This window comes from Rousettus aegyptiacus, unplaced genomic scaffold, assembly GCF_014176215.1.
Source record: "Rousettus aegyptiacus isolate mRouAeg1 unplaced genomic scaffold, mRouAeg1.p scaffold_m13_p_13, whole genome shotgun sequence".
Taxonomy (NCBI): Eukaryota; Metazoa; Chordata; class Mammalia; order Chiroptera; family Pteropodidae; genus Rousettus; species Rousettus aegyptiacus.
Genome location: NW_023416288.1, coordinates 7,815,627 through 7,831,907, shown reverse-complemented (window position 1 = coordinate 7,831,907; position 16,281 = coordinate 7,815,627). Strand labels below are relative to the sequence as shown.

General features: G+C 34.6%; 1 protein-coding gene across 1 annotated transcript in view; it reads left to right on the top strand.

The window, feature by feature from the left end:
* The window catches only part of SEMA3C (semaphorin 3C), a 156,042-nt gene that overhangs the window by 65,299 nt on the left and 74,462 nt on the right, over positions 1–16,281 (top strand). The window contains exons 3-4 of the mRNA XM_036230299.1: positions 11,945–12,105; positions 13,228–13,290. Of these exons, the coding sequence (XP_036086192.1) occupies positions 11,945–12,105; positions 13,228–13,290 (224 nt within the window). The remainder of the gene's footprint in view (positions 1–11,944; positions 12,106–13,227; positions 13,291–16,281) is intronic.

Sequence of the window (16,281 nt, the reverse complement as noted above, 5' to 3'; positions counted from 1 at the left end):
ATTAACACAGCTTGCAAAGTTATAAAATTAGAGAAGTACAACTTGCATATCTCTTTAATGAAGAGAAACCAAAGGCAAATACCTAACTAGAAACCTGTTTATCCACTCCCCTGGTTTTATGGCATAAAGTGGTTGGTTTGACTTAATCTTGCTAAGTCATTGGAAATGTGTCATGTGGAATCCCTCCAAAAACACCATCTGAACTACACCTGTCCCTTTGCCTAATAAAATATGTTTTGCTTTTTGAGATTCTGGGATAAATAATAGCTATAAATCAGTGGAATGAAATGTCTCTCCATGTTAAAAAGGCGACTGGGAGCTGTTAATAAGTCAAACTTTGGTTTCTAATAGCTTCTCACTTTCTCTTTTAAGTATGCCTTATATCACCAAAAGTTTTTACTTTTACTCTGAAAATTAAAGAGGCAGTCTTGGCTAATGCTTACCTCATTGAGGCAATAGCATTGTGTAAAATAAATAAGCTTTGAGTTCATATTCTGTTATCCTCCCCGAAGAAATGCGGGAATGATAAATATTGTTTCTAGAGCAAAAGCAGAAAAGTGAAACACCGATCTCTTTTGAAAGACTGAATGATATTGCAGCCACTCCATCTCAAAATGCCATAATGCAAAATTTGGACACAAATGGTTTCTCATTTGTGGATTAAGAAAAGAGAAATGTCTTGCATATACATTGAAGGCTGTTGTATATATGATTAGACTTGGGCTTTTTAAAGCTGCAGGAAACATGGTCTGATCCTTTGTCCTTCTCTTGAAAAGAATCAAAGAGTTGCTCTATTGCTATGTGGAGGCACACTCCCAGTAACTCTTTAAATCTCCTCTCCAGCAGCTGAGCACTACAGAGTCACTGACCTTGTATTCTAGACAGTGTCAGGGGAGAGAGATACCAAAAAAAAAAAAAAGGAAGAAAAGGGGGCTCCTGCATTGAATGACTGATGAATGTGTTTAAAGTGAAATGAACATGTCTCCACTCTCCTCTACATTTCCCCAAACTTGTTTCTTTGTTTTGAAGCCAAATGCAATAACTAGGCTAAACAATGAGTCATGTTGAATTAAATAATGTTTAGATAAAATAGCTGTCTCCTTAAGAAAACATCATATTTCTTTGTTCATAAAGTCTGGTTCTTTAAATTTGAGATTTTATGGCATATAGTTTATTATATTTTTCTTGCGTGCAAATGAAAATGGATTTAAGACTGTATCAAGCAAAAGCTGAGTTCAAGAATTTCAGTTAGTGGGGGGATCTGGGTTGTTAAATTCCAAATAGTCTGTCTTACTGAAAGTTGTGGGTGGTCTTTCATCATTCTGAAAGTATCTAGTAATCAAAAATTTTTGGCAATAGAAAGCTATTTTCCAGTTAGTGATAATTGGTATTTCTTTCCTTGTCTATCTAGTTAAACATTTTGTTAGATACAATGCAGTCAGACTCCTGTCTTAGAATATATTTAAATCATCAAGGCCTGCAGAGAAAGTTTGCACTACCTGATTGTTGATTGAAGAGTAAATGTAATTCTTTAAACTGAGAGAACATTGAGTTAGCCATCAATATTATCAGACTCATTTCTAATTGAACATATTGTAAAGGAGAATGTTACCAAGTTGATTTTTTTCCAAAACTTTCGTCTATGCCTATGTATTTCTATGCAGACATCTTATAGTTGTCATATAAATAGTTTTATTACACTTTAGTAACAATATTGTATCATAAAATAATCTCACTCTTGAGAACTCTTCATTAGCAGAATTAACTTTCTAACTAACTCGTAAGTGATTATGTCTTACACTTTTTCAGATTTTTTCATTGGCACCTCAGACAACTTTGGAAAAATTTAATTACTTTGGTTTGATACACAAGTTTACATCTTTGCATGTTGCTTGTGTGACATACAGGAAGTTGGCATTTTTCATGTTGGTTGAGTCCTTGCTTCTGCTTAGAAAAGACATCCAAATCTTCTTTTTTATCAACTCTGACACTAATCATCCTTGACTTTTCCACATCGGGGTCTCTGCACAAGCTCTTTCCACTCCTTCGAAAATGCTTATCTTTTCATTAACTCGTATTTATCCTTCAGGTCACAGCTTATATGACACTTCCCCGCAGAAGCCTTTTCTGACCCCCAATGTAAAGCAGCTGCCTTTGACTTAAACACTTATTCTTTTACCATACTTTGTTCATTTATTACTGTGATTATTAGTTTAATAGGTAGAGTAGCTCAACTGATATTTGTTGGATAAGAAATAAGGTCAAGCACTACCTTCTATTTAAGATTTACCTGTCCTCCACCCCCTCACCCCCACCCCAGGCACACTTACTCTTTCTTCCTTAGTGTTTCTTTATGTAGAACCTGCTACATTATAGAAAATGTAAGCTTTATGTCATAGAGAACTATAGCATGAGGAGTCAGAGAACTTTTATGTTCTCTGGGGAAAATATGGGACAAGAGATTTCACTCAGCACATAGAATCTTCTGCTGGTCTTCTTGGCTGTAACCAAGCATGCTGAGAAGTTCCCACTGGAAACCACAATGTATCCAAAAGAAGTTTTATTGAAAGCATGGAAAACCAACAAATAATATAAATTGTGTGATAGACAAGTGTTAAATGCTGCTGTAAGAATCTTTCCATATGATGGTTTAGTGTGCTCACTTTGGGGATCAGAGTGAGAGAGAGGGTGGGTCTATTGTCCTCCATGCTCTAGGATTTTGCCGGCATGTCAGCTCCTCACCCTTGCCCACTGCACACTGTTGGTTTGTGATATTGTCTCCCTTGTCTTTAAATTTCTATGTCTCACCATCCAAGTTCTTTTAGTATTAATATTTTAAATTATTTCCTCCTTTTTTATGTGAATATTTTTTAACAACTGCTTTCATAATGAATATAGCCTATTTCAAAAATTTAACAGCCTGAGAAAATGTTTATATCTTTAAATTTCTACATAATCAACTATAAGACAGCATACTATTATATTTAATAGAGATACACTAATGTACACCATTCTTCAGCTCTGATTGTTATTATATCCCTCCTCCTCCTCCTCCTCCTCCTCCTCCTCCTCCTCCTCCTCCTCCTCCTCCTCCTCCTCCTCCTCCTCCTCCTCTTCTCTTCTTCTTCTTCTTCGTCTTTTCTTCTTCTTTTCCCTTTTTGTTATCATTTCTGCTTTTGTTTTGCTAACCACCTTAGACCTACTATTCTCACATTGGACCCACTGTTTTTGAACACCTTGCCCCAAAACAGCTTCTCCAGAAGTGTCAAGAGCTCTAGAAAGAAGGTGTCAGATGAAGTGTTGCCTCCTCTACAAGTTTATCTCCCTTGTTTGCGTCTCAAGTAGACACTGAGACTAAGGACTTCCTGACAGTAAGAAAGCTCTCATGCTGTCCCCTACAGGTTAGCAGTGGTTCAAATTTGGTTCTGCTTTCCAGAATTTACTTCCTTCTTGTTCAGAGACTCTCAAGACATCTTAGTGTTCCCTAATTGTATGATCTTAAAGAATCCAGCGACCACTCCCCATACAAGGAGACAAAAACAGAGTTTGACACTTAAAGTCTTTTAAGTCTGCTTTCATGTCTCCCAAGTGAGTTTAGAGGAAGGAAAGTCAGAATTCATAATTTTCAAATTTAATCGACCCGCACAACACAAATAGAATATGTTTAGGTATGGCGAAAGAAAGCCTTGGTTTTTGAGTTAGCTTCATTTTTCCAGAATAGACACAGTTGTATTACTGTGGTCATTTTTTTTAAGATAGGTTTTTAAACTGACCCTTTTTTCCTATCAGATTTATAGTAACATGAAGGACTATATTAGCTTTACTGATATTCTATAACAGTAGATAGTTCTTACAAACTGTTAAAAAGTAATTATCTTCATGGACATTTTTATTGATGCAGGGAACATTAGAGATCATTCTGGTTAATAAATAATCTCATTCTTTTGTTTTGTAGATGTAAGACTTAAGGTGGGGGAAGGAGAGGAGGAGAGGGTGACTGAGAGATTGCAGACCTGAGACCTAACCTCTTCGAGAGGATGAAGGAAGTCTTTGTGAAGCAGTCCCATTTAAATTACATTGAAGCTACTGCTTAAGTTATAAATAGTAGTTAGAAAAAAGTAGGAAGAATCCTGTCACCAGGAGGAATACATGAACAAAGGCCTTGAGACAGAAAGGAGGAAAGTAAGTTTGAGGATGTGAAAAGAAAACCAAAAGGATGAGAACACAAAGAAAATAGGCAGATACGGGAATGACGATTGAGATTTTCCAGTGAAGTAATCTTGAACCAGATGATGGCAGGCCTTAAAGGCCATGTTAAGAATTTTGTATTTTGTTCTAAAAGTAATGGAAAGCCATTCAAGACAAGATGAAGGAGCTTAAAAATAGAGTGACCATATAATTTAACATCCAAACCATAAATCTTTTGAGAGCAAAGGTGGCACTATTTGCTGGGAAAATGGCCACAAACTGATCTGTTTGGGACAAATCAGGATGAGAATCATCCTTCTTAAAAGTTCCTGCATATAGGCTAATTTTTTTCTCTGATGCAACGCCCAAGAGACACATTCTGTATTCACCGTTGCCCTTTCCTGGCCAGGCTCACTGAACGGAAATGTTTCCCTTATTCTTTTCATCCATTTGGCATTTTGCTTCCACTCAGCTAAATGATGCCCATCCATCAATATACATAGAAAAGTGGAACTTCTTACCTTCTACGTGAAGCTCTGTCTGGCTCTTCAATTTTACAACCATGTAGCCTTTCTCAGACTTGTGATGATTTAATGAGAACAGCATCCCTGAGACTTTTGTCATTCTCAAGTTGGAGTGTAGTCTCCCCATGTTCCTCCTTGATCCCCAAACTGACAAAGAAAATTTGAGAGGCCGAGGCATTTTTTATGCTACACCCAATACTACACAGACTCATGTGCAGGGAAAGAACATGACAAAAAAACAACATGCAAGTGTTGAAGTTGTCTGTCTGATTTGAAAAACAAGAGGATATTCGATTGAGTTCACAGATTAAGCAACCGGCCTTGCTTTGAATCCTGGCTGTAGCCTCTTCTACTCCTTACCCTGTGACCTTGGTTGTATTGCTCAGATTAACTGAATTTTAGTTTCATTATATGTGAAAGAAGAGTAATGTTAAGGCCTAACACAAAGGCTTTGAATGCAAATTAAATGAAATTTTATCAAGCACCTAGAACAATTATTCCTACTGGTAACCCACAATTGGTAGCTGATTTAGAACTACTATTTTTGAGCAAATGTAGTTTTAACAGTATGCCTCGTGGTGTCTCTTTGACTTAGAAAATAGGAGCTATTGTTTCAGTCTCCTGAAGTTTTACCCTCTTGTCTTTATCTGCATTTTTGTCCTAAAGGGACTGGTAAAGTTTAGTTTCTAACCCTTTCAAAATAGCCTCAGGGAGAGGATAGGTCATTTAAGCCCACTCTACTTAAAATTCTTCAGAGATAAGACATTTGGGGGAAGAAATTATTCTGTGGATAGCAATATCTCTAAATAAAAGCTATCATAAGGATTTATTTTGAAATCTGTAGATGCACATTCTGCCTGAGGGAGAGCTGAGGTTTAAGTTGAGAACTTCACGGTGGGCTAGGCAAACAGTAGTTATCAACACACAGTGATGGGTTTTTCAGCCAAAGACAGAGCACATATATCACCATCTTCCCATAAGATTATAATGGATTATAAGCAAAAAGTTTGCGATGTTGAAAGAAAAAGCTGAACTCAATTACAGTATTGAATTTTCTGCTACCTTGGAGTGTTTTAAAGACAAGGAAGCTCAGCATGTTGTCCACCCACTTTGCTAGCAGCCAGGGCAAAGACTTGTGTAAGGAGGGAGAGGAGCAGGCTGGGGAGAAGGGAGCCTGGGAGCCAGCTCATGCATGCACAGATGCACATGCATACACACACTCGTGTGTACAAACTCACTTCCCTGCTATTCTCATCTCAATCTTTATCTCTCTTGGTCTCTTTTGATCTCTCCTCTCCTCTCCTCTCCTCTCCTCTCCTCTCCTCTCCTCTCCTCTCCTCTCCTCTCCCCTCCCCTCCCCTCCCTTTCTCTCTTTCTCCCTTTCTCTGTTCCTCCAGCTGATATCTACTCTCCTTCCTAGGGCATTTCCCTCTGCGGCTCTTCTCTTGCACCCATATTGCTTGTACCTGGGCTTGGACCACTTTTACTGTACCTTTTCTGTTTTGATTCGCAAATACTATCATGTTGCATTTGCCTATAGTAACGTGCTGTACAGATTTGTAACCTAGGAGCAACAGGCTATACCGTATAGCTAATAAGTGAGGGAGGCTGTACCACCTAGGTTCATGTAAGTGCACTCTGTGAAGTTTGCACAATGACAAAATCACCTAAAAACTCATTTTTCAGCACCTATCTCCATCGTTAAGTGATGCATGGCTAACATGTCAGGTAAGATTTGGAATTGTCATAAAGTCACAATATCTTTATATGTCCTTTTATTTGGGCAAAGTGTCTAGCCTGCTGTGATAAGAGTTCAACAAATATGTATTGAATACATAAATTAATAGCACACCATCAACTTTAAATATAATTAATAAGTAATCCTTTTATATATGTTTCTAATAGAGAGACCTCTGGGAGTTGATTGTAATCTTTTGTCTATTTTTGAAATTTATAAAGGCCAAAGATAACTTAGTATTCTGAGTAAATAAGTTCCCCTTTTTAGAAGTTTAACAGACATATATTACTCATAAAAGAAAACCCTAGACTCTCCACCCTTCTCCAACAAAATCACATTTATGGGCACACAAATGAGTTCTTATTGACTTGTTAGTTTTCAAGTGTTAGTTAGGAATAGAGTGTTATTTACAGACAGAATGTATTACTGCATATTAAACTATGTTGTAATTGCTACAACAATATATTGACTATATTCAGATGGACCCAGAAGCTTATATTGCTAGGGTTTACATTTTTTGGGGAATGTTTTGTTCTCCCATCCTTGGTTAAATTCTCAAGACTCACAATTGTTTATATTACAAAGAAAGGTCCATGTCAATACATGAATTTCAGGTAAGCATATTGTACTGCAAGTTCTCTCAGGGAATATTGGCATGGAAAGCATTACAGTCAGTTTTTATGATAGAACTTACAATAATGTAGTTTTAGGATAAAAGCATGCAATGTGTGTGTGTGTGTGTATTTAATACTGTTTCCCAGGAGATTTTCCCAGAGACTTAGAGACCTACACTGCCCTTTATGGGGTCATTGCATTCTCTAATACCACATAGTCTTAGCCAAAGTTTCTTCTCATTCAGTCGAGTTTGTCTTGAGAAACAACACATCTAGTTGTACCTCCAATGATGTAAAAAGGATGACATCATTAAAATTTAAAGGACTGTGGAACAGTGCCACTCTTTCACTTCTTTAGATGACAAAACAGTAATTGTGATTTCCTTCCCCTGCTGTAGCCACATCATTAAATCAGTCATTTTCTCTAACTGTGGCCAAATAATTGAATTATTCATTGATTTAAGTTGGATCTACATTAAACCAAAACGATGGATATTTAGTTATTCTTTTTATAGATAAAAATCCTCAATGCTTTGAACTCATCTCTTTATTCTAAAAATAAAATGTTTGTTTGTTTTTTTCCCAAGCCCCAAAGTTCAATTATGACTAACAAAGCAATTTAAATAGCATTTTAACAAAATAGCTTCGTTACTAGGCTTCTAACAAGATTCTAAAGTAAATCTTCCTTGGTTAACAGCTGTCAACTGTCAATGAGTTAAAGGTAATTAAATTTGAAGATAGCTTTATGGCTCAGAAAAATAGTTAAAATCCTTGGACCAGAAAGGTCTTAAGTTAATGCAGTTAATACTCCCTTTGGTATTTGAATTAATGTAAGAAATTGATTCTTTTCTGATGAAACAGGTAAAGAGGAGGACTGCCATTTTTTGTTACATGTAAGTAAAATTCATTTGAGGCTATTTCCCCAGCTAAGATAACACTCTTGGTTTTATTTTATTATAAATTAGGAGGAAAGGGGGAAAGGGAAAAAAATATTTGAAAAAATACTCAAACTAAACAAACCATGATAGAAAGGGTAAGAATGTAGTTGTTAGGGATTATGAACACTCCAAAGATCTATTAGTTAATCAGGGTTTCAACAATAGGAAATGAAAACTTCAATTCAAGTGCCTAAAAATTGCAAGGATTTTTTTAAAGTATTATGTAACAGAAGCAGTTCAGTTACTATAGAGCAGTTCTTTGGTTAGTTCAGACATTAACTGATTTCTTAAAGAACTCAGCTTTTTTTCTCTTAATTTCTGCTTGTCATTCTCAGCTAGCAATTTTCTTGTAGCTGCAACTGCTACAAGTATATATGTTCACATACCAATGTCCAAAGACAGAAAAATAAATTACCTATTTTTTGTGCCAGTTTTTAAGACCCAAGAAACCTCTTCCAATATTCTTGCAGAATTTCTTTTTAAATTTCATTGATCAGAACTAGTCACATTAAAACCACTCACTGGCTAGGAGGATGGGTCCACTATGGTTAGCATAGACCAGCTCCGCCAACAAGGAAGAAAAGGAAAATACTTGTTAGAGTCTCCTGCTGAAAGGGGGACACATTGAGCCTCTATCGTGTGCTGGTGGCAGAACATCCTTTGAGTTGTGTATTAGTATAACCAATTTATACATGAGGAATCAAAACTGGGAGAAGTGATATAGCTCTCTTAAAATTACACACTTAGTAAGTAGTGAAGCTGGGATTTCAACTCAGAATGTATGAGTCCAATTCTGTAATCTCTCCGTGATATCACTCTGTTGCCTATAAACCATGACACACTTTCAGTTTCAATTCCAAAGCTCCTGTTTTTGGATCTAATAATCAATTCACCTCTGTGCTTTGCTTTTCACTTCAGATTTACTCATCCTCAGAACTATCTACTTATTCTCAGAGTTTCACATAATTCATGAGAAGAATTGAAAATGTCTACCTGCAGATGATATTTCTAAAGACAAATTGATTATCCAATTTTGTATGTTCATGGGACATGTCAGCCTTGATTTGAATTTAATCTACCAACACTCAATAATAACAGCAATCCCCCAAAAGTGCAAAGACATGTTCATTTCTCTTAGTTTACAATTTGGGGAGGGAGTAGCATTTATAGTTTCCTTTTACCTCAAAACCAACTCCATACAAAATCATTCCAAATCTTTAAGTGTTCTTCATATCAACAATTTCTTTTCATTTCTAGCATATCAGGTTTTTATTAACATATCTAGAATAGCATATTTTAGTTTTCCAGTCTCAAAATCATCCTGCCCACTCAAAAAAAAAAAATCCTTAAAAACTGTCTTAGTATTTTACTCTCCTACTCAAATAATTTGAGTAGAATATTCTATATATGGAAGGTTAAATATTAAATGTTTAATACATGTAAATCAGGAAATTTAGTCCTCCATATTTTTTCTCTATGTAAAGAATTGTTCTTATTTTGCTGGCTGAAGCTTGATGTCTTGTCCCAAGTCATAATAATAGGTAACCCATGTAACCTGTGTCACTATAGGATAGACACTTTTCAGCACTTGATGTGTATCAACAATCAAACTTCACAACACTCCTTCTAAGTAAGTGCTGTTATTATCCTAACTTTACAGATCAAGACACTGGAGTACAGAAGGATAAAGGCGCTTGCCAAATACCTATAGAATTGAAATGGCAGAGCCGGGATTCAGACTCCAGTGATTGATCCCCAGGGGCCATGAACTTAGTCACATTTACATCTTTGGTATATGTATTTTACTGGAGAGTTATTTATTGAAGATCTAGTCTGTACCATAGGCTATACCTTACTCTTGATGTTTTACAGAAAAAGTTCTATAACTATGGATCGCCTCCACAGGATGAAAAAAGAAGCTTGACAAAACATCCTAGATTTTAGACAAAATCAAGGCAGCCTCTGTCTTCATCATTCCTTGAGTGACTGTGGATTCTATGTGCTCTCTTATGTTCTGAGCTCTTGGATTTTTTTCCCCCTAACCTCTTCTCTAGCAGGGGCTGACATTTTTTCTGATGACATCCCGCCATGTTTTCTTGCTCTTCTGAAGGAAGCTGTTTCCATTTCTAGGCCAGTGGCACTGCCTCTGTCAACTGCATTGCTTCTCTATGATGCCTAGTGAGGCTTTTTCTAACTAGCCTAGCACGCTGCCCAGTGCTCAGGTTCTCAAATCCCCTATTTCCAAAGATCTGGCCTCTAGTGTCACGTGTAAATGATCTTTCAATGTCTTATGTTCTTGTATCTTCTCGATCAGCTTCTCAAGATTCTTCTGAAATATTTTTGTAACTTCTTCATGCTTTTTTTCATATAAAAAGTCCTGCACTTTATTGTCATGGGGAAAGAATATTAGAGCCTATGTTTTAAGATCATATGTTAGTAATTTTAGGGATCCGGCTCCTTGAATTTAAAAAAAGAAAATAAGAAAATATGTATTTTATCTAATTCCACATACCCTTATAGTATGACTAAAATGTGATAATACTAACAATAGTAATTATTAGAATTTGTTGAATACTTTCTCTGCCACTCATTTCAAATATTTATAGGTATCAAATCAATTAATTTCCATGGGAACTCTTGGTAGAAATTACTGTTATCGCTTTTTACAAATGAGAAAATTAAGGCAAAGAGAGACTAAGTAACTTGTTCAATGTCACGGGAAGTTAGACACCGCAAGATGGTTTCATAATTGCAATAATATTCTCATTTCATTTTCAGGTTATTGGCTAGATATAAAACAACTTGAAGGATATTATGGCAAACATTCAGAACTGGTGTGCCCAGAAAATGGGTTTAATGTGTGACTTCTCTAACTTCATATATATGACCCAAGTGCTCACAGAATATAATTAATGGCTTTCTATAATAATTTTTATAATTTCCATTTTTGGTTTAAGTAAAATCAAAGCCTAATCAGAATTTCTAGAAATGTATTTGTGAGTCATTGAATGAAAATTTAGAAATAGTTCATCATTGAAACAGTAATCCCTGAAAGCAGACTCTTTTGTAGAGTTTAATCAATGGAACAAAGAAAACCTGAACTATTTGAATGGAAAAGTCTTAAATTGTTCAAAAGAACATTTTGACTAGAAAGAATATTAAATCTGCTATAATTGTTATTGACATTTGCATTGTCATGGTACATTTATTTTCTTTAAAGTTCATCTATACAAGCAGCCATTTAATGTAAAAGAAGTTAAATGAACATGAGTCACTGATCCCTAAAATCCAAAAATTCAGAACATCTGAAAATTTGTATTTTTTTCTTTTGATATATACATAAGCATACGTCATTTAAACAACATTGTGTTCTCAATGAGGTATGATGGTAAAAATAGGTTTCTTTTCAAGTAATTTATTAAAAAAATATATTAAACTTATTAGCATTATATTGAAGAAGTAAGGTAAATGTCTACAGTAGGAAATACAATACTAAAATGATGTATTGAGTCCAATAATAAAACACTAAGAGTGACTAGGAAGATATGTACCCTGTCATTGTTGATTTGTTGGGGTTTTTTTGTTGTTCACTTTGCTCATTTACTATATTTTTTGGTTGATCTGTTTTAACTAATTTTGAACTGATGGCAGTTAAGGGATAAAACTGAAGTGAGATTCTTGCAAAATGTGAATAATTTTGTAATCAAATAGTATCATTATATACTTCAATGTCGAATTTTTTAATTTATATTTTAATTCAACATAGAAGCAATAAATAAAAATATCCACTGACACACTCTATTTTAAAATTAATTTATTATTGTAGAAGGAAACTGTATCTTTACTTTTTTGGTAAATATTTCTATAAGTCAATTTTCATTAAAATAATAGAATCGTAGAATAAAGATACTTTATTTTCATTCGTGCTCTTCACTATTTTAGAGCTTCGAGAAACCAAGACCTCTGAATACTTCAGCCTATCCCACCACCCTTTAGACTACAGGATATTATTAATGGATGAAGACCAGGACCGGATATATGTGGGCAGCAAAGATCACATTCTTTCCCTGAATATTAACAATATAAGTCAAGAACCTTTGAGTGTAAGTTTATTACTTTTATGAGAGCAATGTTGACCTCCCTAGGTGCTTTTTTTTTATATATATAAATTTCAAATACAATGAAAAACTTATGTATTTCATTAGAACAATAGAAAATCCAGGCCCATGTTAATAATAGGAAGTTAGTACTTATTTCGTGTGCTGAAAATATAATCAATTCAATTCTCCCTTTCTTGTTTCACAGTTTTTAATAATCTAAAACCTGAAACTATATGAGAAAATACTCACTGTGTATACATATATAGAAAGGGATAAAGAGAAGCATGGAGAATAGCATGAAAAAATGGTCAGATTAAAGGAAGAACTGCCTTGTCATCTGTGTGTATTCCAAAAAGGCCTTGAAAGGAACACGATTATTAAATGTAAAATTCTTTGAACAAATGTGCCTTATATTTATCATTCTGTTTCACAACAAGGATATAAATTTAGCTTCATTGGAGTAAAGAAATAAAAGTAGATTAATTATAAATTTATTACAGCAAAGAGATTTTTAAACTTATTACATTAACAATAAGCAATGGACAATTAAAAAAAAAAAAAAAAAAAAACCACCACCACCAGATCTGATCCAAGCTATGATGACTCAGAATGATAGTATAGTATTTCAGAGAGAGAATCTTTTGGATTTTATCCAAGTTATTTTAACAGTTGGCATACATAGAGGCCCATTTTAAGTAAATCTACCAGCTTGGTTGTGTGGTTTACCAAAAATAATATTAAAATGAGATAGCAAAGTAAATGTAAATTCATTGTGATATAAGCAGTTGGGAAAAATGTACTATAAAACAAAAAGAAGGAAATATACATTATATCATGCACCTTATAATAATGGCCTTATGTTAATACACCATTAGTGAATAGGCACATATTATTGAAAGGCTTTTGTTAAAAGAAAAATTGATGGAAAGAAGAAAAATGTGATTTTTAGAATAAAATAATAAAATTTTTATTAATTTAAGTTCATAAGAGGAAAGATGAAAGAATTCTGAAATATAAACATAGAAATATCTTGAAGAAATCTGTTAGCATAAAGTAAATGAAGAACATTGAGCTGTCACATATACGAGTGAGATTTATACAATCATTATTTTCTTTTCTGAGCAGGTTTTCTGGCCAGCATCTACAATCAAAGTCGAAGAGTGCAAAATGGCTGGCAAAGATCCCACAGTGAGTGCTTAAAAAAAAAAAATCAAAACTTAAATATTTGGTCTTCGAATCCATGTACCTTGAGTGCAGCCAAGAGTGAGACAACGGGTGTTGGTGTTTTAAATCCTCTGCTGGACACATGGTAAAAAATGTAAATGCAAAGAGATTGGAACTCTTAAACATTGTAATTTAGGAATTCCTGACAGGGTAAAATTTTCCTGCCTTGCTTTCATTATTGCACCCTGTGACACTTTTTATGATGGATTTCAGTAATAACCCCTGTTCCAAGTGGATCCAACCTATGGAATTCTCAGCAGGCTGTTGAAATAATGATAATGCAAGTATCTGGATCAACTCCCAGATACCATTTGGGCTTTTCCAAAGGAAGATTCTCAGCGAAAGGGTTGTGGTTAGCTGGCACATTCCAGAGGATAAATCACCTGTGATGACTAGTATCTTTGTTAATTAAAAATAACCATAGAAACAAAATTTGAGGCAGATATAAATATCAATAAATTTTCAGTGTGCAACACTTCTACAAATTGTGCTCCTTTAGGTAGAATTCATTATAGAGTAATAACACTATATTGATTTCTGCAAACCACTTGCTGAAACTGACAGATTATTCTTCAATATTATAAGAGAATACATGGAGCAGATCTTTAATGTGCGTAAGTCATTCAACATTTATAATGAACCCTATATGTCATTTCACCTTCTTATCTCAAATCATAAAAAATAATATAATGGATCCAAGTCTCAAAATCACCCTCTGTTACAAAAATAATTTAGTAAAGAGGTCTATTTATTCATTCTTTCTTTCAAACAAATATTGAGCGAGTATCTATTAATGCATCTGGCATAGCGTTAATTGCTAGAGACATAATTTTGTGCCAAAAGAGACATCTTTGGCTCTCATTAACTTTATTATCTGATTGTAGAAGTCAACATTAATCAAATAAGCATGGAAATGCATGCTAATGCAGGTATGAAATTGAAATATGGTGATTAGGTAGTAAAACTAGTAAATGTACACATACACACACACAATTAGGTAGAGTTATAACAAATAACAGCCTGGACTTGGTATCAAAACGGTGATTACATACTTTATAAGTGTACAGGTAAGAAATGCTGATTTCAGGAGAGAAGCTTATGCACTGAGCCTTTGTAGTGAGTATTTCAGAGATTCATCAGGTTGGTTCAAACAAAGAAAAAAACTAATCTTTGTGGAAGGAGAAAGTGTAGACATGAAATTTTTATTTTTGTTGACTCTTAACAGTCCCAGGTATAAGGTTCTTGAAAAGGTGAGGCTCAAAGCTGGGGCCACAGAAGACTCTGGACTGCAGAATCTCCAGATCTCACTGGAGGGTATTTTTGGCAAGGGGGCTCACCACAGGGGACTCAGCTCTGGGTCTAATATTTTCAGTTTCATAATTCACCTTATAAGACAAATTAAAAATGGGCAGAAGAAGCTTGCAGGAGGAGCATATTCACTACCCACAGGATCTTCTGGATCACAATTTAGAGGGAAAATTCCAGAAAAATGTGAAAGAAAGATTCAAAAGAATACATTACAGTTGCCTTCTAGGGAACTGATAGTAGAATCCAGTATAATGTAGAATATGTTTTTTTTTATTTTTTGTCCTCCAGAACTATTATTGTGCATAAATTAAGCTATTTTCTTTCATTCTCTAATGTAGAGATTATTCCACTAATGTGTATCTCATCATGATTTGCTTTTTTGCCACAATAATATCCTGTAGCTATAATTACTGGATTTAATTGTTTTTTTTGTTCAAAAAGATTTTCATTTTCCATTCATACAAACTACCACAGGCAGAATATGTAGGATTTGGATACCTTCACACATTCTTGATCCAAAAATTGCTGTTGATTTTCTAAAGAATCTTAGCCAAGTCATTTGATTTCTTTCTCCCTTTGGCAAAATAAAAATGTTCTGCCATTTGCTTTCTTATAATTAAAAGTCATTAGATGAAATCTTTGATACACGCTTATGTTTTCTCGTAGTTTGTCATGCTGTAATATTCATAGATATCTTTAAATTCTACTATGCAGTCAGTTAGTATACACAGCATATGTAACTGGTGGAAGGTTCTATTCTAGCATACGCAACATCATTGAGTCCTGGGAGATAATATTCAAACTAACTTTTTCAAACACATGTTCTGTCCATGCAAGAGTAAAGAATGCTTGACAAATCCATCTCATTTTATACAGATGAGATACTTACAGAGAAGTGTCCTTTAATCAGGCTGCAGGAAAAAGGTCAGTGGTAGAAAAATGAAGCTAAAAAATAGGCCTTTAGAAATTTTATAGAACAACATTTTATTATAATTTTCAATAAAATGAAATATTAAAGATTCTCTCAAATTTGTTGGAATACATATCATCTAATCACTTCATGTTTCATTATTAAAAATATTGGAAATAAATATTTTAATTGGCACAAATCAGTCGGTTATTGCGAAGAAACCAGAGATGAATAAGATGGAGTCTCTACCTTCAGAAATCTTAACAATATACCAGAGATGATAAGACATATATGCAATAATTATCAAATAACAATAGCCAACATTTGATAGAATGGGCCAGGCACCGTTCTAAGTGCCTTGTTTTAATCCTCAATACAATCCTACAAGATGGATGTTATTGTTATTATCCACATTTTTAAGATAAAGAAACTGAATCATTAAGAGAATGAGGAACTCACCCAAAACTGCACTGCTAGCACATGGGGGGCCACTGTCTTACCTTGGCACATATGGCTCTAGATCCTGCACCCTTAGCCAATAAAACATGCCACCTCACTAGGAAGAATATAGTAAATGCTAAGGATGCATATACAAGGCAGAAAAAGCACAATGGCAGCTGGGATATTTAGGAAAGGCTTGATAGACATGGTAGCATCTATGATGTCATATGTTGATCTTTCTCTTCATTTCAATGGTGCTGATATCTTTCCCTTTTCAGCCTTTGGTATATGCTACA